General features: G+C 37.5%; 1 protein-coding gene across 1 annotated transcript; it reads left to right on the forward strand.

Moving 5' to 3' along the window:
• Nucleotides 1-12515: 12515 nt before the first annotated feature.
• Nucleotides 12516-19281, forward strand: LOC142495892 (protocadherin gamma-B5-like). Its single transcript, XM_075601985.1, has one exon. It carries the CDS (start codon nt 13045-13047, stop codon nt 15490-15492), a length of 2448 nt encoding a protein of 815 aa, XP_075458100.1. The 5' UTR covers nt 12516-13044; the 3' UTR covers nt 15493-19281.
• The last annotated feature ends 8494 nt before the right edge of the window (nt 19282-27775 follow it).

The raw sequence follows: 27775 nt of genomic DNA on the forward strand, positions 1-27775 counted from the left end.
TATTTTTGTGTCTAGTTACAAAAGTAGAGTACAGCTTGTCTCCCTTCTTTGCTTGAAGTTTACTTTGCACTGAACAACTAAAAGTAACCGACTGTGAATAAGAATCTACAAACATGATGAAAATATTTATAGTACAGATATAGCCAGATATGTGTTGCATAGCTATGCAACTATGCCCAGGAAACAACAGATGGCAACTTCCTGACCACTGCCTGCTGGTGGAATCCCCGCGACCAGACTAATTGCCCATCAGGATTAACACAGCGGAGGCTCCTGCTTCTGAATGGGACTCCCGCTGTGTTAATCCGACTGGGCTGTATCAGTCTGGAAGAGATGTGCAGTGAGAGTACCAAGAATCCGTCACTCTATTTGTGCACCTCTAACAGCAGAGTGTTACTTTTATTTTAATAACATAGGATTGAAGCAGGAGGTCTTCGGAGCTTAACCGTGTTCATTTCAGCCCTGCGGATCTACTGCTTCCTGAGTTACAGGCCCCGGTATGGGGTGCCGGTACCTACCGGGAGGTTTGTGGAGGGGTTAACCCCTTCATTGCCTTAGCGGCTACTACTCTCACTGCGCATCTCTTCCAGACTGATGCGGACGGGTAGGATTAAAACAGCGGGAGTCCCATTCAGAAATAGAGACTCCCGCTGTGCTAATCCTGATGGGCAATTCCCCCCCTGCTTCGCACTTTGCTGTGAACCCAGGTCCACGGTTCACCAACACATGGGCTGGGGCAGTTTGGAGATACAGTAAAGCTGGATACATCTGTATGTTTACAGAAATGTTACATTTTAATATTAAACAAATCATAACGTGACTATAATATGTAAAATATTTATTAGTTTAACTTCAGACAGGAATGTTTAACAGTCTCCAGATATAAAAACCATGAATGTATGAATGCATCAGTTGATTTGCGGGACTTGTAAGTAGAAAGACTGCAAACAGATGAAGCTAATCTAACTGTATGAGGTAGGCCTGGTCATGGCCAGGCATTCTGCTGCAACATTGCCATTGAATCCTATGGGAACTCTTGAGGCATGTCTCAGTATTTTGAGGCATCTTTGGGAACAGTACATCTGGCTAATTCGGTATACTGTAAAGATGTAACCAGCCTCATTGTTCACGCAACTTATTCTGTTATAGTGCCAAATATCACATTGTTTCCATAGCATTAATGGTGTAGAATATCAGAACATACAGTATCCCACCAAGAATAAACAATAAGGCCTGTTACATCTGCACCTTTACCATAATAGGGGGACGGTAGCAAAGGAGTTGGGGGAAAAGTGGTACAAGAAAATAACCAACCCATTGTTTTCAGCGCAAAATACTCGAGGTACAATTTTTATAGCAAATGGTAATGTATTTTTAGAAATGGTTGTGGTCAAGTAATCTGAGGAGTATGGAATCACAGCTGGTTGAGTTTGTTCCTGCAGTACTGTAGCAATCACTGATTTCCAATACTAGCTGCAATTGTAACATAAATACACAAACTGAAACATATGATTTAGGAGTCTGCTGGGACTGAATAAGCTTTCTCTCCAACGGAGTTAAGGCACTTGTCTTCTGCTCTGTATATTTCCCTGTATCTAAAATCTATATCCTTGCCTCCATGTCTCATCAAGTCATATTCAAAGCTTTGCATCCCAGACCTTAGCATCATCTTTCTTCCTGGATCTACTCTAGAACATTTGCCTCTCCTGTATATTTTAGGCTTGTCCCAGATTCTGGTTTTGGAATTCACATATTCAGATTATTTACAGATATGAACTCTGTTGTAAAAATAGCCAGTTGGACAAATAAGAGTCCATGGATGTCAAATGTATAACTGTTGTTTTGTATATCAAATACATATTTTTAACAATCCACTTAACTCGTTCTAGTTATGAAAGTGTCCCCTATTATTGCCACATTCCTATATGCCCATAATTATCTCCTGCTCTTCCTTGGGTCTGTACTTTTCATACTCTGCCCAGGATACTGTAGGTCATTGTGCTACTGTACAGTATGTCCTGTAGTATTAACTAAGTTGAATATTTTTATTCCAGCTATCTTTAGTCTTCCAAATTGACAATGTATAATTAAGAACCATTTCAAACTAATTGAAAAGTCTATTTTATAGGCATACTATGAGAAAATCAAGATTTGGACTTTTAAGAGACTTCCAGCATTGGGGAAAAGATCTAGGAGCACAGATAACTTATTTTGATAAAAGGTGTATTGGTGCTGAGTAGACACACCCTAAGATCTTTAGAAACCAGCTCAGAAAGAGTACTGTAGCTATCCATTGTTTATGAAAAGCCATGCAACTCTGCAGAAACGTTTCTATTTTACATTTAACAAGTCTGCAGACATCAAAATTGTGGCAATACCGGTGTTAAAAACTGCAACAAGGTAATTAAGTTAAAAAAGAACAGTCATTGTTTTCAAATGTTTTTTTAATTTATAAATCTGGTGTTGTTTCTAGCACCAGTTTTGCAGTCAGTAGACTTTTACAGCACATACAGTAGTTCTGATGTACAATTTAGTGATCTATAAGGCTTTGCCATTAATGTCACTATTCTTTACAAACGTCACAATTTCTTGTTGTACACTGTGTTGGGATCACACGGCACGGTGAAGAGATATCTCCCAGGTTATTACTTGTTATTTATACTTCTACTACTACTTCTAGTATAACGCTGGGTACTCTGCTCGGTATCCGCCCATCCGCATTAATTTAAACTACAGTACACCTCCTCTTATAGTTTTTTTTATTATACAGTTGTACTGATGTATGGTTTACTTTTATTTAATTTTTAGCTTTTTTCTATTCTGGTTGGTCTTTAGGCTTTGCCAGCCAATCATACAAAAGGTGTCAAAAATAGACTTCCTCTAGTTCAACTGAGTGATGGTATTTGTTATAAATATGCCTTTCTTAAATTTGCTGAATTATTCATAATTATGTTGGTAAGCAAATGCTTCACACTTCTCTAGCAGTGATAGGATGGTGAAGCCTCAAATGATTTTTATTGGCTCCACAGATAATGTCATGAACACGTCCCCTAACCTTTAAATAGTGACATAACAGCAAACAACTACACCGTCAACTATGATAACATTTACCATTTTTACATCCACATCATTTATTTATAAGGTGTCTTCCAGTGCAGGAAGGTGTCTCAAGGCAGAAGATTGCTTAGTAGACATGGGCATATTAAATATCTCTGTAATAAGGTGTGCTCTCCATGTATAAAACAAAGTAGTACAGCTCTTTGCTACAGATGTCGACAAACACTTCCACGCCTGTACAGTATGTCTAAAAAGGGGTAAAATACAACCGTCAGTATACAATATAGTCATACTGTATTTACTATATTAATTCATTATTCAATATATTTCCAACTCTGAATTACAGTAAACATTTGGTAGCAGCTGCTGACTGAGAAGACACTTGCCATTACATGTTATTGAATTCAGCTATTTTGAGGCTAATTAGAACGGGAAAAAAAATGTTAAACCAATTCTTATTTTATGTATTTTAAACTATGGACAGCAATAAATGCTTTCAATTTTACTCAAAATATCACATTTAAAATATGTGATAATCTCACTTGTTAGTAAAACATACTCCTACAAAAATGCTCTCACTTCTGCTGCAGTTCCACATTTATACCTCAGAGCGCCGCTGTTCACCAATAAGGTGAACAATTGGAGATCCATTCCTATTTTTACCATTCAAGCACTGATCTGCAGAAAGAATTGCAACCATTTTTAACTTCTGCTGCAAACAGAGCATGCTGCTCATAGTCTCCTAAGAAGCTTAATTTCTACTGGACTGGAAACTGTGGATGTAAAAGGAAACAAAGGTGGAAATTTTCAAATACTAAGAATGGCTGAGGTGAAAATCCAACAAGAACAGACATGCAAAGGAATCAGATGGCAAGTAATGTTTTCCTTCTTATTTTCCTGGCTTTGTCATTCAGTCTCCGGTCAGCTTCATTATTCTATTTTTGAAGAAACTAGAAAAGGTTCTACTGTAGGAAATATTGCCAAAGATCTTGGATTAAATACTAAAGAACTGTCATTTAGAAAGCTACGTATTGATTCTCGTGTCTCAGAGAAATATTTTACTGTCAATTTAGGAAATGGAAATCTAGATGTAAAAGACAGGATAGACAGAGAGACACTGTGTGGGGCAGCAGCTACTTGCTTTCTAACCTTTGATGCAGTGGTTGAAAATCCCTTAAATGTTTTTCATGTTAAAGTTGAAATTCAGGATATAAATGATAATCCTCCAAGGTTTTTTCCAGAAACAACTGAGTTAGAAATTATTGAATCTACTGTACCAGGAGCACGATTTGTTTTGCAAAATGCACAAGATCCAGATGTTGGACTTAATTCTGTACAGAGCTATAAGCTAAGTGACAATCAATATTTTACATTGGGTAAAATGACACCCACTGGAAGTAAGTTTCCAGAACTTGTGTTAGAAACATCTTTAGACCGTGAGACGCAAAGCATCCATGAATTGACCTTAACAGCCTTTGATGGAGGAAATCCATTTCAAACTGGCACTGCCCTTATAAGGATTATTATTACTGATTTTAATGATAATTTTCCTATATTTACTCAAAAGGTATATGAAGTGAGCATACCTGAAAATTCTCAAATAAATACTACAGTGCTTTGTGTAAATGCTACTGACAAAGATGAAGGTTCCAATGCACAAATCTCATATTCCTTTAGCATCATCCCAGAAAATGCCCTCAATATATTTACTATACATCCTAGAAATGGGGACATTAGAAATAAAGGAGATTTGGATTTTGAAGTGACAAACAATTATGAAATGTCTGTACAAGCAAAGGATGGAGGTGGCCTAGTTTCCCATACCAAAATATTAATACAAATCATAGATGAAAATGACAATGCACCTGAGATATCCATTACCTCAATATCTACTCCAGTTCCTGAGGATTCCACACCTGGCACAGTAATAGCATTAATTAAAGTTCACGATCAAGACTCTGGAGAAAATGCTGAGGTTGACTGTGAAATCATAGACAAAGTACCTTTTAAATTAGTATTATCATCTGGTAGTTATTACAAAATTGTTACAACTAGTACTTTAGACAGAGAAAAAATATCATATTATATAATCACAATTGAAGCCGCTGACAACGGATCTCCTCCACTGTCCAAAAGAAAAACCATCAGATTGGATATATCAGATATAAATGACAATCCACCAGTTTTTGAGAAAACTGCTTATATTGCTTATGTCCCGGAAAATAATCAACCAGGAGCCTCAATATTCAGTATACATGCTTCAGATTTTGATATTGAAGAAAATGCCAAAGTTACTTATTCTGTTCTAAGCACAAATCTCGAAGAACTTCCTGTATCTTCTTTTCTGTCTATTAACCCAGCAACTGGAGTTCTCTATGCACAGCGATCATTTGACTATGAGCAGCAGAAAGAATTTCACATCCAAATAATAGCTAAAGACAGTGGTTCACCATCTCTGAACAGTAATGCTACAGTAAGGATTTGTGTTGTAGACCAGAATGATAATGCTCCAAAAATTCTCTACCCCTCACCATTAAGTGACAGTTCATCATTGTTTGAAATGGTTCCCATTTCTGCTGAACAAGGTTCTTTAGTAACCAAGGTAGTAGCAGTGGATGAAGACTCTGGACACAATGCTTGGCTTTCTTATCATCTTACACATGTATCAGAAATGTCACTTTTCAGCATTAGTCACCACACCGGTGAAATTAGGACATTACGTGTCTTTCAAGAAAAGGATGTGCCAAGGCACAAAGTTGTGGTTATGGTGAAGGACAACGGAGACCCCTCTCTTTCAGCCACAGTTACTTTAAATCTGATAGTTTCAGACAATTTTCAACAGATGCTTCCTGACATCAGCAGCCAAATCCGCAATTCAGACTATCAATCTAATTTGCATATGTATTTAGTAATAGCCATAGCTCTTATATCCTTTTTATTTATTTTGACTGTTATGTTGGTGATCATATCGAAGTGCAAGGAACCAAGACTTCCCACATCTTTTGGTTCTTTGAATACAAATGTATACTCTCAAGTTGATCCCAGATTCCTTTCTACACATAATAATGGGACTTTGACACTACCTTACTCATACAACGTTTGTGTAGCACTGGATACAAATGAAAGTGACTTTACTTTTCTAAAACCTAAAGAAAATGACCAAATAGCCAGTCTCATTGATGCCGACGACTCAGGAATTAGTACTGACAGTATAAAGGAAACTTTATCTACTTGCAATTTTCTGAAGGTGAGTCAGAATTCTATTTTTAACATTCACGTATTCTTCATGAATATGCTAAAAATGTGATGCTTTACATTTGGACTATTTTAGAATATACTGAGCTCACTTAATGTTTCTTTAAATGCAGTACTGTTTCCATGATATATATAAACTCTGGTATTCTGCCAATGACGCATTGTTCACAGACAAATCAGCTCTGAATTTGGGCAAATTGGCAGATACATATACAGTATAAAGTACTTCTTTTTAGCAATTGTATTTGTTTTGTTGGCATTACTGTGTTATATAAGAACTGTGAATCTACATGGGCATTTTACCATGAATTATCAAGATATAAACATTTTAGAAATGGTAGTGATCAAGAAATATGAAGATTTTGTTAAATCCGGGCCCCAGTTAGAGATATGTCTTGTGTTTCTGTGTGATTTATTGGTGTCTTGCATCCCAACCTAATTGGGACACATGTATAGTATACTCTCTTGATTATACATGTACTTTAGTTATATGCTGAGATGCTTGCAGTCCAGGGGAACAAGTGCCTCTAGCTTCAGCTTGATGATTTTACTGTATCTATAATCTACTTCTTCATCTATCGAACCATCTGAAAAAGTTTAGACACCTGAAATGGCTCCCTTCAATCTTTCCCTTTAGTTGGATGATTAACTTTACTGGTGTCACCTGAGCTTGTCTCTGAGTCTAGTTTTGGACTTGTATGGTATTACAGTAGATGCTGATATACCTAACCTATTGGAGTCATTTATAAGCAACATATTATTCCCATTGTGGTAAACAAATGGACATACTGTGTTATTTTTTAAACCATAGATAAGTGTTTTTCACCCAGGGTTCCTAGGAACCTTAGGGTTCCAACGGGCATCGATAAAGGGCTCCCTGTAATTTTCTGATCATTTGAAAATTGTTTAAAAAATAGAAGACTTTACAATGCATCTGATCTCAGAGTTGCTATTAGAGATGGTTCCTTAACCAAAAAAATGTCGAAAACCACTACCATGGAGTCTATGGTCATTTGTTTGCTTTTTACACCTAAATAATTCCAGTTGATTGATTCTGTAATCACTTTTTTCATGCATGCTATTTGTTGTAGGGGGAACTGAGTTCACTTATTTAAGTTCCAGCACTATTTTAAGGATCATTATTTAACTTCAAATACAGATGTTGCAAAGCTTTCTATTCCCGTAAACGCATTAACTCCAAATAAATGTCCTGCCAGTTAAATCTCACTGCCGTGGCCTCTCTTCCTGAAATGGACTATGCCACAGGTTGACGTGGCAACGTTTCTGAGTGAAGTAACAACTGTGGGAACAAAATGTTGTGCTAAATTTGTAGTCATTGGGAAATAATTAGGACTGAGACTTTAATGCTAACTGGAAGTGGCTACATTTAAAACTTGATTATTTGCAGGTATTATAGCTTAGCTATAAATTCATGTTTCTTTGCTTATGTTTGTGGCACTGTTTTCTGTACAAATCACAACGTGTATACTTATATAAGCAGCTTTTTTCTTTTTTACATTATATCGGTACCTTTTCCCTATTGGACGGAATATGCCATTGTATTTTGTATCTTGACAAAGTGCCTTAAATGCGTAAGGAGATTTGTGTACTTATTTTATGAGTCCATATAATAAATGAAATGATTTAGAACTGTCTGACCTCTGTTAAGTTTTGAGAGACCTACTTGGGAGCCTCTAGATGGTGCTGTGCCATGACACTGTATCTCCTTTTTCTTCCTCCTTTGTTTTATAATCTTGCTTTTGAATGAAATGTAATATATGCTGTATGTACTTGTTTTTTTGTTTGTTTTTTTAGATAATGTGTCCTTCAAATTGGCTATGTGGAATTTAGAGTCAATCTTCAATAATTTAGCATCTTTCTAGTAGTGGGAACATGATGTATGTATCAAGGCAAAAATGTCAAAGAAAAAAATATCTTAAGTACTAAAAGATTTAAGCCTTCCTATGATGTTAAAAAACTATGAATTAGATGGAAAAGTATTATTTACGTATTTTTTTTCAATATTTTATTTCCTCCTAGAAATGATAGTATACTTATGACCATTTTGTATGAAGAACAAGGTACAGGCATACCCAGCATTAACGTACTCAATGGGTCCAGAGCATGTATGTAAAGCGAAAATGTACTTTTTTCTTTTTTTCCCACTTATCGATGCTTCGGTACGGGTAGGAAGCCGATATTGCTGTTCAGGACGTGCTGACAGGCGCATGCGCGAGCTGCCATTTGCCTATTGGGCAATAGTGTCACTATTATGGCGGTCTGTAGGCAGAATAAGTGTTCTTACTCGCGAAGCGAGCGTACGAACACAGGGGTATGGGGCTATTGAAAATATGTCCTTACTCGCGAGTGTACTTAAAGTGAGTGTTCTTAAACCGGGGTATGACTGTAATATTTTTTACACCACCACTGTGTGTGCGTGCTCATTTGCATGTCATTACCCAGAATCCCTGGCTGCAGTTGAAGCATTGTATGCTAAGAGATAATGGGGAAAGGCAGGTTTGCAGACCTGCCTGGGAAATGCGAATGTGCTCACAAGTGGTATTTTTATTTGCTGTACACTGTCTGGTGGAGGGTTTGTTGCCACTTTTTTCTCACTATAACTTATTTTGTTTCTGGTTTTATAAACAAATACTGTACCTATTTTGTTTTTTGCTGAAACTTTGTTCTAGTTTTGTAAAAAAATATGAAAAACAAATTAAAATAAATAACGTTTCTCCACAAAAGAGAATAACACTAACCCGGTACTATTCTTTGAAATAGCCCATAGTTACAGTCTTTCTGGCTGTTAGTGCTAACGATATGTAAAAGAGACGTTCCCCCTAACATTGCATATCCACTGAAGGATGTTCAGGTTAACACAGGGATTCAACCTGACATTGCTCTCATCTAGACCCTGAAATAAGGAGGAAGGTAGAGAGATGTGGAGAGATACCTGTTACAAAAAGGAGCACACCTGAGATACCTGGGATATATGCTAATTGGACTCTTTTAAATATACTTTGCATATCCAAATGAGCATATATCCCAGTTGTTTCAGGTGTGGTCCTTTTTGTGCACAGTTGTGTCCCCAAGAGTTGTATAAAAGTGTGTTTGGCGAGGTATATATAGCACTTGGGACTCTCTCACGTTACGGGAGCCATGTTATTTGAAGTGCTAATTTAACATGACGTTAAGCCTATGAGTTCAACAACAGCCATTGTTTTTGCATATAATTACCCTTGTGGTTATGCATGAAGCTCAGGGAAAATAAGATGTTACTAATGTAGGTAAACTGACGTTATTTGCACTGATATACCGGACCTTAGGGCATCTGGGCCATTGAACCAAGACATGAAGGAATGTATTCAATTGCTCATGCTGAATTATGCACCCTATTTCTGTTTGCACAGTTTCCAAAAACATATTTAAATGTATTTTAAAAAATAGCAAAGTATTAAATAATGAGTACATTAGCTTTTACGATTAGGGCATGGTACCTAAAAGTGTCCGTAAATGTAAACCACAACATATATATAGAAGTGTAAAGAATCGAACAGTATGTGAAATGTTATGGGTAAAAGAAAATATAATTAATTTGTGTATGCAGTAAGGAATAACCACTTCTCTGTCTGAAAGGCCTGTGCTGCATGACGCAAGCCCTTCTATTACTAAAGTGTATTGGATAAAAAAAACTAAGACAAAACCAGTGCTAAAAAAACAATCAAAAAGTATCAAAGAAAAGGAATCATACAGAAATGTTTGAAGTTTTTGCTTTGATATCTGGTGTAGTTATTTTGCAATTATTTTGCACCTGTTTTGCAGACAGGAGACTTCAGTAAATAACCCACAAAGTACAAACAAAGCAGTATTTTGAATAAGCTTGACTGGCTCAGGTACAGTAAATATGATTAATACTGCTGAAACTCAAATATATAATTACAGTTTGACACATTTAAAGGAGGCAATCCAAGCCAGCGGATTTTTTTGCGAATCCTTTTTTTATTTTTATAGCATTGAGGCAGGGGTCTCCAGAGCTCTTTGACAAAGGTCCTACGGGCCGAAACGCGTCAGAGGACCTGACAGCACGCTGTTTCAATAAAGTCTGCTTTTAACCTATCATCAGCCTCTCTCCATCCATTGCTGTGCTGCCGTTTACCTGTCCCGTTTGCGGGAGGATTTCCCTATCTACGATTCACTGCAGTCACGCCGGGTTGGTGCTGAGCCTACACGGTGGTCCCACGCTGTTCCTCGTCACTCTGGAGCGACGCCTGAGCCGCCGGTCATGTGACCGCCCTCTGCGACTGTACTGTTGCAGGAGGGTGGGCGGCGGAATCATCCACGCTCCATACGGGAGCCAAGGCTTCCTTTGCTACGTGCATTTCATCTGGCCACGCGTGACAGAAGACAACGAGGCACAGAGGATCACAACTACTACAAAAACCACACCACCAACTAACCGTGAGTCTTTCTATCTCGGCGTTTTTGGAGCTCATTCTGAGCCAGCCGCTGGGAAAGACATTAGGTTATATATTCATGCTGCTTCATATAGCAGTGTGGTGTGGAACTTATGGCATTATCTCTCTAAGGCTCACAGCACCACCCGCTTTTTCTCTACTGAGCACCTAAGGGGTTAAAAAACTGTTTTTGACCTGTGCATACAATTGTCTCCAGAGCTGAACCCCATTAATTTCATCTCCGGGGACCCCCTGCTTCCAGGGATACCTCCGAATTAGGTGCCGGTAGTAGCTCTCCTCGGCTGCCAGGGTTCACAATATGTCCACTGTTGAAAGTTTTCACGTCCTGCGGGCCCATGGGAGGCCATAACATCATCGGGGTGGCTTCCTATTGGCCCATGTGACACGGGAGATTTAAACGTTAAAGCCCTGCTTGCTCAACCGGAGCGAGCTACCGCCACCTACTTCCAAATCATTAACACTACTTTCAAATCAGTAACATACTACTACTACACTACTAACAAATCAGAAACATACTTTGGAGTAATGTTTTACTTTCAAATCAGTAACACATTATTCCAAAGTAATTAAAGAGTCTGATCTAATATGAAAGTAGAGATTTGAGAATCTAAGAATCTTAGAATCTGTATGCACTAAACTGTGTTAGAACTTAACGTGATATAAAGGTCTGATAACGTCTGATCTGTTATCCACTAAAGTAATTAACCCCTCCAGCGCCATAATGATGTGCAGTGTACTTCAAGAAAAGCGCCACTCCAGGGGCCTTTATGACGTACATCATTAAGCTTTGCTCGTTTTTTATGGGCTGTATGCCTTCAGTGCACTGATTGCAGACCCCACCAGGCTTTTAAACATGGCCTGGGATGAGATGCAAAGCCAGTAAACCCACTGGCTTTGCATCTCTTTGTGAGTGGTTTTACTGGCTTTGCATCTCATCCCAGGCCATGTTTAAAAGCTGTGTTTAAAGCAGCATGCATTGGCTTAAGGGTTGTTCATGTAATGTGAGCTTGAGACAAAAGGTGGCACTGTGTTCTTATTTGCATGTCATTCCCCAGAATCCCTTGCTGCAGTGGATGTGCTGTGTTCTGGGTGATAATGGTGAAAGGCGGGCTTGCAGACCTGTCTATGACATGCAAATGAGCATTCAGTAATATTTCCATTTGCTATATATATATATATATATATATATATATATATATATATATATATATATATATATATATATACACAGTGTTCGACAAACCTATACATTTGCTCGCCCCGGGCGAGTGGATTTAACCCCCGGGCGAGTAAATATTGGCCCAAGCAGCACACGTTTGGTACTAGGTGGCGAGTAGATTTTTTTGTGTGGCGAGTAGATTTTTTGGTGATTTGTCAACCACTGTATATATATATATATATATATATATATATATATATATATATATATATATATATATACACACACACACACACACACACACACACACACACACACACACACACACATATATATATATATATATATATATATTTACATATATAAATATATATATATATATATTGACAGACATATGCAGTGTAAATACCGCCAGTGCTTGAAATGATTTGCAAACTTAGCAAACAAATTAACCAGTGTCATTTAGTGTATTAAAAATGTATATGTAATAATAATAGCTGAAATTATAAATTCACGATGATTACCTAGTTTTTCACCTTGTAAATATTTGACTTCTTTAAAGAATAAAAACTAAGCATTTAAAGCGTTACAACTATAACAGCAATTCAATTGATGCTTAAACCCAACTGACATGAAGCGTATAGTGAACGTCATACTTTTGTGAATATTTATTAAGAGAAAAGTGCACATAATCAAAAGCATGTATTGCCTATTATACACAACATAAATTACTAACTGTGACATACTGTATGCTTTTAATAAAAAATATCATAACATCCTCCTTGTTAATAAAAGTGGGTATTTTATTTTAAGATCTGAGTACAAAATCAAAACTCCTGCAGTTCCACATTTGTGCCTCAAAGCGCCGCTGTTCACCAATAAGAGAAAAGGCTGCAAATGGAGATCCACTGGCACTTCCACTAAACGCAGTGCAAACCTGCAAGAAGAAACAACCATTTTCAGTTTCTCTTGTGAAGAGACTGTACTGACTCCTGTTTTCCGAAGGCAGTGGATTGAATTCAATATTTTGTTTCTCAATTGGATTTCAAAAACTGTTCATGTAAAGAAAACTGCATTGGGAGATTTCAGATACCAAGAATGGCTGAGATGAAAACCCAACAAGCACAGAAATACAAGGGGATCAGATGGCAAGTAATGTTTTCCTTATTATTTTCCTGGCTTTGTCATTCAGTCTCTGGTCAGATTCATTATTCCATTTTTGAAGAAGCTAGAAAGGGTTCTACTGTAGGAAATATTTCCAATGATCTTGCTTTAAATATTAAGGATTTGTCACTTAGAAAATTCCGTATTGATTCTCATATCTCTGAGAAATATTTTTCTATCAGTTTGGAAAATGGAAACCTGTATGTTACAGAGAGGATAGATAGAGAGATATTATGTGGGGCAGCAGATACTTGCTTTCTAACCTTTGATGCAGTTGTTGAAAATCCCTTAAATGTTTTCCATGTTAAAGTGGAAATTCAGGATATAAATGACAATCCTCCAAGATTTTTTCAGAATACAATTGAATTAGAAATTAGTGAATCTACTTCACTTGGAGCACAATTTGTTTTAGAAAATGCAGAAGACCCAGATGTGGGAATTAACTCTCTACAAAATTATAGACTTAGTGCAAATCAGCATTTTGTGTTGAGAGAAAAGACCAACACTGATGGAAGCAAATTTCCAGAACTTTTGTTAGAAAAGTCTTTAGATCGTGAGATGCAAAGTGTTTATGAATTAATATTAACAGCATTTGATGGTGGAAATCCTATACAAACTGGGACTGCTTTAATTAAGATTCTTATAACTGATTTTAATGATAATTTTCCAATATTTACTCAAGAGGTATATAAAGTAAATATAAATGAAAATTCTCCAATTAATACAACGGTGCTTCATGTAAATGCTACTGATAAAGATGAAGGTACCAACGCAGAAGTCACATACTCTTTCAGCAAAATCCCAGAAAATGCCCTCCATACATTTATTATTCATCCCAAAACAGGGGAAATACAAAATAAAGGACATTTGGATTTTGAGATGACACGAAATTATGAAATGTCTGTACAAGCAAAGGATGGAGGTGGCCTTGTTGCGCATTCCAAGGTAGTAATACAAGTAATAGATGAAAATGATAATGCGCCTGAAATATCCATTACCTCAATATCTACTCCAGTTCCCGAGGATTCTTTACCTGGCACAGTGATAGCACTAATCAAGGTCCATGATCTAGACTCTGGAGAAAATGGTGAGGTTGACTGTCAAATCACAGGCACAGTACCTTTTAAATTAGTATCGTCATCTGGTACATATTCTAAAATTGTTACAACTAGTACTTTAGACAGAGAACAAATATCATATTATAATATCACAATTCTAGCCACTGACAAAGGATCTCCTCAACTGTTCAGCAGAAAAACCATCAGATTGGATGTATCAGATATAAATGACAATCCACCGGTTTTTGAGAAATCTACCTATGTGGTTTATATTCCAGAAAATAATCCACAGGGGGCATCAATATACAATATACATGCTTTGGATCTTGATACTGAAGAAAACGCAAAGCTTATTTATTCAATTGTCAATGCAAACATTGAAGAGCTTCCTATATCCTCTCATCTGTCTATTAACCCAGTAAGTGGAGTTCTCTATGCACAGCGATCCTTTGACTATGAGCAGCACAAGGAATTTCAAATCCAAATCAATGCTATAGACAATGGATCCCCGGCTCTGAGCAGCAATGCAACCCTGAAGATTTGTATAGTAGATCAGAATGACAATGCTCCAAAAATTCTCTACCCATCAGCGGGTACTGATGGTCCACCTTTGTTTGAGATGGTTCCTTTTGCTGCTGAACAGAATTCTTTAGTAACCAAAGTGGTAGCAGTGGATGCTGACTCTGGACACAATGCTTGGCTCTCCTATCATTTCATACATATATCAGAAATATCGCTTTTTAACATGAATCGACACACAGGGGAAATCAGGACATCCCGTGTCTTTCAAGAGAAAGATCCTTTGAGGCAAAGGGTTGTAGTTATGGTGAAGGACAATGGAGACCCATCGCTCTCAGCCACAGTTACCTTAAACCTGGTTGTTGCAGAACATTTTCAACAAATGCTTCCAGAACTCAGTAACCAATTCAGCAATGCAGACTCTCAATCTAACATGCAAATGTATCTCATAATAGCCGTTGCTCTTATTTCCTTTTTATTTATATTGACTGTGATGTTGGTGATCGTATCGAAATGTAATGAATCCAAAACGTCAACGGCTTTCAGTTCTCTAGGTACCAATATATATTCTCAAGTTGATCCAAGATTATTTTCTAAATACAATACTGGGACTTTGCCACCTTATTCATATGATGTTTGTGTGGCCTTGGAGTCAAGTGAAAATGACTTTGCTTTCCTAAAACCTAGTCAACATGTCCCAATAACCAGTCTTATTGATGCCGATGATTCGGGAATTGGAAGTGAAAGTGCAAAAGAAACATTATCTACTGGCAATCTTATGAAGGTGAGTCACAATTCTATTTAACAGATCAAGTCATTCTTCATGAATATCTCAAAAATGCAATGTTTTACATTTGTAGTCTAAAGTAAATTCATCACTGAAGACATGCTTTGCATGCGCCACAAATAAAGGGTGAAAATGGTCTTCAACGTATGGATTTGAGAGTCTTTTTCTGTTGAAAACTGCTAAACAGTGAGTCCTATATTGACAGTGCTATCTTTGAAAATGTCTAGGTAATATAACAGGTTGGCATCTAGATTGGCATTTATTATTAATATACACATATACTGTTTTCTGTAAATTATAGTAAGCAAGTATTTTGATGATTTATTGACGTTTGCGTATGCTGGAAAAGTTACCCAGTGCTACTTTGCCCTGTAATAGTTGGTATTGGTTCACTGCAATCCCTTCCCAATTGGAGCATGTACATTATATTATTTTCTGGGTTTTCTTCAGTAGTGAGCAGTAGATAATTTGCGGTTCGGTGGAACAAGTGGACTATCCTTCTGCTTGATACATTTTTCTGTGTCTAGAATAATTTCCTTGTGTGCTTACTGTACAGTATCTGTGAATCTCTCTAAACTTTTCACCCTAAGTTTGCCCTTCTCTGTATTGCTCCCAGGGCAAGCTATAATTTTAGACTTCAGAACTCATGTGGCAACAAATACTAAAGCACCTACTGAGATTTTTGTTCTAACAAATAACTAGAAATATTGTTGTGAACATATGGAAAGATGGACATAAAAGTGACCCCTTTGGGAGAAAACAAAGTTGATATGATGATATTAAGGCCCATTATTTCCTTATGCCACTGGAAGGCACCTTACAATCCAATTACTTGAATGGGCTACGAGGTGTTTTGTAGCTCAGAAAGGTGTCTTTATGGCAGAAAACTGCTTACTCGATATGGCCCTTTGTGCATATAGGAGATCTTTGGAATCCTTCATTGTTTGTGACACCTGATAATCTACTTAACTCCTCCAGGATTCCAGTGAAATGTGCTTTGTACATGAGAAATGTCCTTTTTCCTGTAATATTGTGTATAAATAAGGCTCTTAAACTCTTTCTTAGAACCGGTTCACTTCTCCATTGTTGACAATAGATCATTGTATGATGTCTTCTTCTGTAGTCTTTTCATTTAATTAATTACTGTATATAAGAAGCCATTGAGCCTTGCACATCTTCTCAACAATGAGTTCAGCTATGAAAATCAGCTGTCATCAGTTGTCATTTTATAACAGATATCACAAACTATATTTTTACATTCCTCCACCTCGACCACAGAGTAATTTAATTGGTATTCATCTATAAAATGCCCTGTTCCATTTTTATTCTTATTTGGAGTTCATTGGAAATCTTTGTCTGTCACTTTTTTGTTTTATAAATTTTCAAAAGAAATACATTTTGAAAATATGCCGATTTTTTCTAATTCAAATGTTGAAGCAAATGGTTTTCACTTCTGTCAGAGAGACTTCCTTCATTAATTTATTTGCTTCAGATCTACTGTAGATATTGTGGAGAATACCCAGAGGTAGCAGATCCCCACCACTGACCAGCAATGCAACCCTGAGGATTTGTATATTAGATCAGAATAATAATGCCAAAGTGGCCGCTCAGGCTGTTTTCGGCAGAAATTCACTAAGACAAATATTATTTTGGTAACATTTCAGAAGATGGACTGTAGTATGTCAGTATTAACACTAACAATGATGAACTAAAAACTACAGAGAGTTGGGACTTGGTAGTGACTAATTAATGTAGCTCCTGTAAAAGCAAAGAAGGATGGATGAGGCTTACTTTATAATTCTAAAGTGATGATACAAATATAATATTCATAGATTCAAATGCATTTGGGAAAATCCTTATCCTCTCTATCCTTGGGGTGCGTAAACTGGAGGGCATGACCCCCACCCAAGGTTTTCGTGGGGACATGGCAGTTACAGGGGTCCTGCGCTCTTCCCCAAGGCATTTTAATTAAATGCCGGGGGATCACGTGAGGCCTCTGCAACTTCACTTATCTTGTCTTCGGCGATGCATCGCCATGATGTCATGGTGCCATCACGTGACACCGCAGCATCATTTGACTCCGGCGACAAGGTAAGGAGGGGATTGCGAGCAGGGGGGGAAAGCAGGTAGGGGGGTGCAGATTGAAAAATTTGTGCATCCCTGCTCAATCCTATATTTCTGCTACAACTTCATAGGCTTCTTAATTTAGAGTAATATTTGCACTTATTAATATATCCATACTAAAAAGTCTGGAAAAAAGTGAAGTAAAAAAAAGCTTCCACAAAAAAAATAAACTTTCAGAAAGACAAAGTATTTACAGCACAAATAAACCAAATTTGCACTGGATTTTTCCATAATAGTTGATGTTGCAGTACAACCACATTAAAATATACCGTATTGGCCCAAATATGCAGTAGAACGACCTCACACATAATATGACCCCTACAGTTTTGAAGGTGTTCTACATGAAAAAAAAAAAGGTCTGGAATATACCTCGAGGTAAAGTCCGTAATGATGTGCCGGTAGAAGTTGGTGGTAGTTTGAGGCTGGAGTCCTTGCTGCCTGTCCTCCGGCTGTACTCCGGCTGCCGCGCTACTCCGGCGTGACGTCACACGACGCAGGAAACGCGGATATGCTGTATATCGTCAGAGACAGGACCCTTGCAGCAAGAGTGAACACTCCAACTCCAGGCACAGGTTCTACCACTCTGATGCCTCGGTCACCCTCGTGCTCTCTGTTCTGCCGGAGCTGCAACCAGCTCGATCAGCGTCCAAGCCACGGCTCCCGGCTTTTTTTCCCCCAAGGTAAAATGCTATGCTGTGCATATACTACGAGTACAGGTTTTGGAAGGGCAATACTTGGAGGGAAAAACTCGCACTATATTCGGGCCAATACGGTAATACAAGCAGCCTATTAAACCAAACACATACAAACATTAGTGCAAATGTAAACAATAGATCAATTATAGTTATACAGTTATAAAGTTTTCCAGAAGGCAGTAAAGCCTTCTGGGCACTATTTTGAAAGCTTTGCGGTTTATGTACGCAAGATGGTCACAAGGGAGAAGTTATTTCTATAATGCATCCTTTTTGTTTTTTAAATAAAAAGTAGTGGTATTCAGTGCTTTGCTGTACAATCACATTTTCAATAACAGTTTTAAGTTCAGCAATATCTACCAAACAGAGATGTATTTTTATGTAAATTGCCAAGTTATTGTCCCTTGTTAATCAATGCAACTAAAAATAGCTACATTTAAGCTATTCTAATTTTCCTGCTAAATAAAAGCTCTGATTATTCGACTTCTTTGTTATACATACTGTAATATAAATAGCTGAAATGAATCTATTTTTTTCATTCAATAAAAATGATTATGGCATCTTATTAATAAAATATATTAGATCACTTAGATATTTTCAGATCTCCTGCAGTTCCACATTTGTGCCTCAGAGCGCCGCTGTTCACCAATAAGATGAAGAAGCTGGAAATGGAGATCAACTGGCACTTCTTCTAGTCAGACACAGTGCAGATCTGCAAGAGAGAAGAGATACATTTATATTCAGTTTCTCATATAAACAGGATCTATCTGCTGAATTTCTCATAAGGAAGTAGATTCCACCCTGCATTTTATTTGTGCCTTTGGATTAGAAGTACAACCAGAAATTTCCTTTTTGAGATCTCAGGGACACAGGTTTTCTGCTCATATTTTCCTGGGGAAGTGGATTTCTCATTGTATTTTCTTCTCTTCACTGGATTATAAAAATTGTTCATAGTGAAGGAAACTGCACTGGAAGATTTCAAATACTAAGAATGGCTGAGACACAGATGTACAAGGGGATCAGATGGCAAGTAATGTTTTCCTCCTTATTTTTCTGGCTTTGTCATTCAGTCTCTGCTCAGCTTCATTATTCCATTAATGAAGAAACTAGAAAAGGTTCTACTGTAGGAAACATTGCAAAGGATCTTGGATTAAATATTAAGGAATTGTCACTTCGTAAATTCCGTATTGATTCTCATGTCTCAGAGAAATATTTTACTGTCAATTTGGAAAATGGGAATCTTTATGTTAGTGATAGAATAGACAGAGAGACACTGTGTGGGGCCGCAGCTACTTGCTTTCTAACCTTTGATGCAGTGGTTGAAAATCCCTTAAATGTTTTCCCTGTTAATGTTGAAATTCAGGATATAAATGACAATTCTCCACGTTTTTTTCACGAAACAATTAAATTAGAAATTATGGAATCTACTTTACCAGGAGCAAGATTTGTTTTACAAAATGCACAAGATCTAGATCTGGGTGTTAATTCTGTACAAAGCTATAAGCTAAGTAGCAATCAATATTTTGCACTGGGTGAGGAGATCAGTGGTGATGGAATTACATTTCCAGAACTGGTGTTAGAAAAATCTTTAGACCGTGAGATGCAAAGAATTCATGAATTGGTCTTAACAGCCTCTGATGGAGGAAGTCCAGTTCTAACTGGCACTGCACTTATTAAGATTCTTATTACTGATGTTAATGATAACGTTCCCATATTTACTCAAAAGGTATATAAAGTGAGTGTGAATGAAAATACTCCAATCAATTCTATTGTGCTTTGTGTAAAAGCAAGTGATAAAGATGAAGGTACCAACGCACAAGTTACGTATTCTATTAGCACCATTTCAGAAAATGTTCTACACATCTTCAGTATTGATCCTGATAGTGGAGAAGTCAAAACTAAAGGAAATTTGGATTTTGAGGTGACAAGAAATTATGAAATGTCTGTACAAGCTATGGATGGAGGTGGCCTTGTTGCCCATTCAAAGGTAGTAATACAAATTATAGATGAAAATGACAATGTACCTGAAATAGCCATTACCTCAATATCTACTCCAGTTTCAGAAGATTCAGTATCTGGCACGGTGATAGCACTAATCAAAGTCCATGATTTAGACTCTGGAGAAAATGGTGAGGTTGACTGTCAAATCACAGGTGCAGTACCTTTTAAATTACTATCATCATCTGGTACCTATTATAAAATTGTTACAACAAGTGCACTAGACAGAGAAAAAACACCCTATTACAATATCACAATTGTTGCCTATGACAAAGGATCTCCTCCACTATCTAAAAGAAAAACCATCAGATTGGATGTGGGAGATATAAATGACAATCCACCAGTTTTTGATCAATCTAATTATGTTGCTTATGTGCCAGAAAATAATTCACCAGGAGCCTCAATATTCAGTATACATGCTTCAGATCTTGATACTGGAGAAAATGCTAAAGTTATTTATTCAATTTTCAACACAGATACAGAAGAATTTCCTCTATCCTCTTATTTATCCATTAACCTAGAGACTGGAGTTCTCTATGCACAGCGATCATTTGACTATGAGCAGCAAAAAGAATTCCAAATTAAGATTATGGCCAATGATAGCGGATATCCACAACTGAGCAGCAATGCTACAATACGGATCTGTATAATAGACCAGAATGATAATGCACCAACAATTCTGTACCCGTCGCCAGGGACTGATAGTTCATCTATGTTTGAGATGGTTCCATTTACTTCTGAAATAGGATCTTTAATAACGAAAGTGGTAGCAGTGGACGCTGACTCTGGACACAACGCTTGGCTCTCTTATCATTTCATACAAGTGTCAGAAACATCCCACTTTCGCATTAATCGGCGCACAGGTGAAATCAGGACATTGCGTGTCTTTCAAGAGAAAGATTCTCTAAGGGAAAGAGTTGTGATTATGGTGAAGGACAATGGTGATCCCTCTCTATCAGCCACAGTTACTTGTAACCTGGTTGTTGCAGAGAATTTTCAACAAGTTCTTCCTGAACTTACTAACCAAATCAGTGATCCAAACTCTCAATCTAATTTGCACATTTATTTAGTAATAGCCTTGGCTCTGATTTCCTTATTATTTATATTAACTGTTATGTTGGTCATTGTATCGAAATGCAAGGAATCCAAATCTTCTGCAGCTTTTGATTCCCTAAATACAAATATATATTCTCAAATTGATCCCAGAATCCTTTCTAAATACAATAATGGGACTATGACACTTCCCTACTCATACAATGTTTGTGTAGCCTTGGATTCATCCGAAAGCGACTTTACTTTCATAAAGCCAAATCAAAATGTCCCAGTAGACAATCTTATTGATGCTGATGATTCGGGAATTGGAAATGAAAATGTAAAAGAAATTTTACCTACCAGCAATCTTATGCAGGTAAGTCATGCTTAAATATTATTATTATTATTATTATTGAGTTATTGATGAATATCCTGAATATGTAATATTGGAAAACACTTTGCATGTATAGTGTACTAGAGTTTAAGGTTTCTCATAAATGCTGGGAATTCTGTATTAATGATACCATAGTTTTGGCCAATCATATGACGTGTTTTGCCCTTATGTGCAGTCAACTTGATTTGAGCAGGTTTTTTGCTTTACCACTAGTATCTAATGTACTGTACAGTATGTATCCGTTGAGAAATTCAGTCTTTAGTACAGTGTTCTCAGTCATTAATAGGTTTGTGAGATGTTCTTTGAACTGAGCCATTGAAGTGCTAGAGGCAAAACGTGGTCATACAGTAGTTACTTTTATGTGTCTAATGATAGCAAATGAAAATTTCAAGATATATGCTGCACACCAGAGAGGAATGTGAAAAAAAGCTGATACATTTACTGGTGCTCTGGGTCCCAGGGAAGACCTCTATATCATCCAGTGTTTCAAATGAATAGCAAGCAGATGAACCAATGCACTTCTTTTTTTTCAACAAATTTGAACTTTATTGTGCGATAAGTACACACAGTACACACAGTACACACACAACGTTCCGGCCTCTCCATAGGCCTTTCTCAAGTGAAGTGGTTGTGTGCTCTGTGCGTACTTATGGCACAATAAAGTTCAAATTTGTTGATAAATGCAAAGTGCCCCCGTTCTTAATAATAGCATGTTCTTGTATAGCAGTGCTAGTTTTATGTAGCGCTTTACAGAGACAATTTGCAGACAAAATCCTTGCCCCGTGGAGCTTACAATCTATGTTTTTGGTGCCTGGGGCACAGGGAGATAAAGTGACTTGCCCAAGGTCACAAGGAACCGACACTGGGAATTGAACTAGGTTCCCCTGCATCACACTCAGTGCCAGTCAGTGTCTTTACTCACTGAGCCACTCCTCCTCATTCATCTGTATGCTATTTAATGATAGCAAATGACACAGACTGTAATAACAAACCACAGTTTCAGGTTAAAAGCCTTGGTTTGTGGGAACTTGCAAGCTTTATAGTGAATTATGTTTTCATGGTTTACAGACAGTCGTTTTAACTACAGTGTAATAAGTTTAATTATTATTCTTTATTCCTATATATCTGTAGGTCACTACTTATTCTTTTATACACTGTAGTTCATCTTTTTACTCAATGTTTTAACATGTGACTTATATAGTAACATTGGAAAAATAGAGTTGTACAGTGTCAGTTTGTGGACAGGTTCTACATACACAGATGGAAACAGTGAGTGAGAGGAGTCTATGATTCCCAATGCTTCTGAAGCTGCATTCTACTATGGTCAAGTTTTATTTATATTTTTTTACATGAATTGACCTGGGCTGTGCACATCAGACCTTCAGTGGGAGATCCAGCAAGTTTGAAAGCTGTTGCCACCAATAGGAAACTGCTGGTGTACCAAACAGAAAGTGTGACCTATGACATCTGTTACTTGTAATGACGTTTTATCAAATGTACCATAAAAAAGTGTGTAGAAGGAAATGTGAAATAGGATAAGGGAGTAAACCCAAGTAACCTGATGCTGCTAAAGTCTGATGTACCTTGGAATGGGAGTAAACCAACAGTCCACTAGAGAATATATGTAGCAGATCACCGTGAGCATCAATTATGAAATAAGAAGCAGTATAAGAACTCACCCTGGGCGGGGGGCCCGTTGTGCAGACTCTGGCCGGGTGCGAAGGATGAAGCATCCAGGGACACTCCACTCGCAGACCTCTTTGCGCCACAGCTGCCGCCCTTACCCGCCTGGTGTCACTGGTTTCTCCGTGTGGTTAACAGTGAGTTTGCCACGTTGCAATCTAGGTGACCCGCTGGGGTGCCGTCGGTGACGTCGTATCTGTCCTTGCGCGTGCAGTCGGGGTGTCCTCCCTCCGTGGTACCGGTTTCAAAGGATGTGTGTGGGATCCCGCTGGGTGATCGCGCTCACGCTGTTTCCTGCTGATGGAGGAGTGCTGGTGCGTCTCTGCAAACTCTGCGCTCCGGCGTGTCCACGTGGGTGGGAAAGGAGTGATGACGTCAGACCTCCAGACGGGCGAATCTCGCGGTGATATGCCTGCGTGCTCCAGCCATATAATAGACAAGGTGAAGGTGGTGAAGAGGCGGTCACAGCAAAAAGTCAGGTTCAGGAACAGTTGAGGTTAAAAGCAGCTTTATTAGTACATGCTGTACATCTCAGAAGGGGGCACTCTGACGCGTTTCGTCCCGGAGAGGGACGAAACGCGTCAGAGTGCCCCCTTCTGAGATGTACAGCATGTACTAATAAAGCTGCTTTTAACCTCAACTGTTCCTGAACCTGACTTTTTGCTGTGACCGCCTCTTCACCACCTTCACCTTGTAGAAGGAAATGCAATAGTTGTAGCCATAGTTGTAGCAGATTAAGCTGTGAAAGTTATGTAAGAGGTTTGTTCTGTGAATGGTGAATGGTGTGTAAAAGGTTTTTTCTTAAATTTAACAATTGTAGTGATTATAAAACCCAGGTCAAATGATCTGAGAGCCATTAGACCTTTTCTGATATATTATGGTTATTGAGAAGATATAAACTACCTCTACATTTTCTCAGTTGGAGTTGGTATTAACTCTTTGTGAAAGTCCACTGAGCTCTACAGTCAAAGGTAAACTCGATGTAGATAGTTTGTTAAAGTTTGGTGAGACCATCAGTAAGTTGGGATGAATTCAGTTAGAGGTCAAATATCTTCGCTCTGTTTCTAAAATTATATAGCAACAAAGAAAGTATGTTTTAGCATTGTAACATGTGTGTACTTATTCGATCTTACATTCTGGAATGTGTACAGTACAGTACATTGCTTTTGTAATCTATTGATTAGGTTGGTATATTTAGTCTGATAATATCTTAAACTATGTAAATATTCACAGTATAGCTATGTGTGAAGTGTTAAATAAGTGATATACAGCTTGGATTTTGTGTTTAAAATAATTAGTTTAGTTGGTATTTTTACTTAAACCTTTTAAAGTGCATATCTACTGCAACATATGTTGAGAGTCTCAGTAAAGGGAAACCACTCTGTATTATATCATCTTCTCTGTTATATTTTAACACTTAATTCCTCTAAATCAAGATATACCATTTTATTAATACAGAAATACCCACTTCAGAACAGAAAAACAATAAATACACACATACATACCTCTGCACTGGGCTAGATGGTAATGTGTGTATATCTTTGAGAAGGATTTAACACCTTCCTATTAACTCAACCATGATTGCCGAATTGAAAACCCTACAAATACTACTGCAGTATAAGATCAAATTATGACCCTGATGAAGTGAGATCAGTCACGAAACACGTAGGGTAACGTATCTCTCATGCCTGCCCGCCTGCAAGATCAACAGATCTGCACCCGATGGTGAAATGCGCATTAACGGTGACGTCATTGGTGCGACTGCTCGAATTGATCAGCTGGGAACGGAGAGACGAGTTCCGCGAGGCATCCCACAGGTCCACACTTCCCAAAAGTGTAAACGCTTGCTTTTAACTAAGAATATTGTGCTGTTCTCCACTTCCCTTTCAGATGTTATAAAATAAAACTCTGTTACGCTATGGGCGTTCTTGTACGTTTCTTTTCTTAATTTTTTTTACACATATTTACGTGCATTTTCATACAGTGTGATCAATTACTGAAAATGTTATTGCTGTATTAAGTTAATGTATGGCACAGGCTATGATACGGTTTACTGAATGGTCTGTCCTTACTTATACCCATTGACAGATAAAGGCCTACATAAGTTTAGTGACAGTACAAGGTAAGTGCCGGAGAAAGGACAATGGAGTTTCAGGCCAGGATAAAAAATAAAGCAATAGTAAAACAAAAGAAGAAGTTTATTCACTTAAAAAGTGTTTTTCAATTTTTCCGTAAAGTTCATCACTGACAAATTTGCATCTTTGTCAAGTCTTTTTTTATCTGGGCCCTGAAAGAGGGCTTTTGCTGGAGAGGACAGAGAAAGAAAGCCCTGGACCGTAAGGTGAGGGGCGGCATGACTTGAGGCCAGGTTAGGGGTGGGGTATAGAAGTATATTTAAGGGGAAGGGGGGGTGATTTTTCTGCAAGGATCTGTTGAAGAGAAGCTCCCGCCTGCTCTGTTTTTAGGTGTTACGGTATTATATAAAGGTTGGGACATTGCTCAGTGAATATCGCAGCTTGAGGCTCGGGGCGTGGGTAAGTCATGAGAGACAGAAAAAAAAGCAAATTTTGCTTGGTTTGTGACCAACTCTAGTTCGGATCCCAGTCCTGGGTAAGGAAAGGTTGCTGTAGCGATTCTAAAGTTGCAGCAGGGCTTATTTATAAAACAGTGGTTTGAAAATTCACAATGGCAACCATTTTATTTTTAGGTGTAATAAATAATTGTTTATTGGAACAAGTAACTAGTAAAGAAAATAGTTTTTGTGAAAAAACTATCCACTTGGTTTCATATTATTTGTACAGAAATTTTGTCAGGTTCATTATTATACTTTTGTTATCGTATTTCAGTATTACTTTGAGGTTTTAAACATAGGGTTGAAGAAGGAGTGGCTCAGTGAGTAAAGACTCTGACTGGCATTGAGAGTTTCAAGCAGGCCTGGTTCAATTCCCAGTGTCGACACCTTGTGACCTTGGGCAAGTCACCTTATCTCCCTGTGCCCCAGACACCATAAACATAGATTGTAAGCTCCACGAGGCAGGGACCTGTGCCTGCAAAATGTCTCTGTAAAGTGCTACGTAAAACTAGCAGCGCTACACAAGAACATGCTATTATTATTATTAGGGCTGGAGATTTTTTTCAATAAAACTACAAGGCAAGGAATTTATTCTTTACACTTAGATTATATTGCTACAAAATTATCTGACCAATGTCTTATTTTCTTATTGATTTATATTTACTCAACTAGATTTAAGTAATTTCTTATCATGTAACACAGTTGTAAATTTTCAGCATTGTCATTCGTCTTCTTTAAAGTTAAGATTAATTTGACGCACTAAAACTAAGTGTTTAAAACTTTACCAACTATAACAGACATTCTATTGATGCTTAAATCTAACTAACATGAAACATATAGTAAACTTACATTCTTTTGTGAATATTTAGTAAGAGAAAAGTGTACATAATCAAAAGCATGTATTGCCTATTATACACAGCATAAATTACTGACTGTGAAATGTTTTCAATAAAAAAATCTGCCTTGTTAATAAAACGTAGGTATTTTTTGTTAAGATATTAAGATTTGATTACACAATCAGAGCTCCTGCAGTTCCATATTTATGCCTCAAAGCGCCGCTGTTCACCAATGAGAAGAAGCTGCAAATGGAGATCCACTGACACTATTACTAAACACAGTGCAAACCTGCAAGAAGAAACAACCATTTTCAGTTTCCCTTGTGAAGAGACTGTGCTTACTGACTCATGTTCTCCTAAGGAAGGGGATTTAATACAATATTTTGTTTCTCGATTGGATTACAAAAACTGTTCGTGTAAAGGAAACTGCATTGGGAGATTTAAGATACTGGAATGGCTGAGATGAAAACCCAGCAAGCACAGAAATACAAGGGGATCAGATGGCAAGTAATATTTTCCTTGTTATTTTCCTGGCTTCGTCATTCAGTCTCTGGTCAGCTGCATTACTCTATTTTTGAAGAAACTAGAAAGGGTTCTACTGTAGGAAATATTGCCAAAGATCTTGGATTAAATATTAAGGAATTGTCATTTAGAAAATTCCGTATTGATTCTCATATCTCAGAGAAATATTTTACAATCAGTTTGGAAAATGGAAACCTATATGTTAAAGAGAGGATAGATAGAGAAACAATATGTGGGGCAGCAGATAGTTGCTTTCTAACCTTTGATGCAGTTGTTGAAAATCCCTTAAATGTTTTCCATGTTAAAGTGGAAATTCAGGATATAAATGATAATCCTCCAAGATTTTTTCAGAATACAATTGAATTAGAAATGAGTGAATATACTTCAGTTGGAGCACGATTTGTTTTACAAAATGCAGAAGACCCAGATGTGGGAATTAACTCTCTCC

Source organism: Ascaphus truei, chromosome 5, assembly GCF_040206685.1.
Source record: "Ascaphus truei isolate aAscTru1 chromosome 5, aAscTru1.hap1, whole genome shotgun sequence".
NCBI lineage: Eukaryota > Metazoa > Chordata > Amphibia > Anura > Ascaphidae > Ascaphus > Ascaphus truei.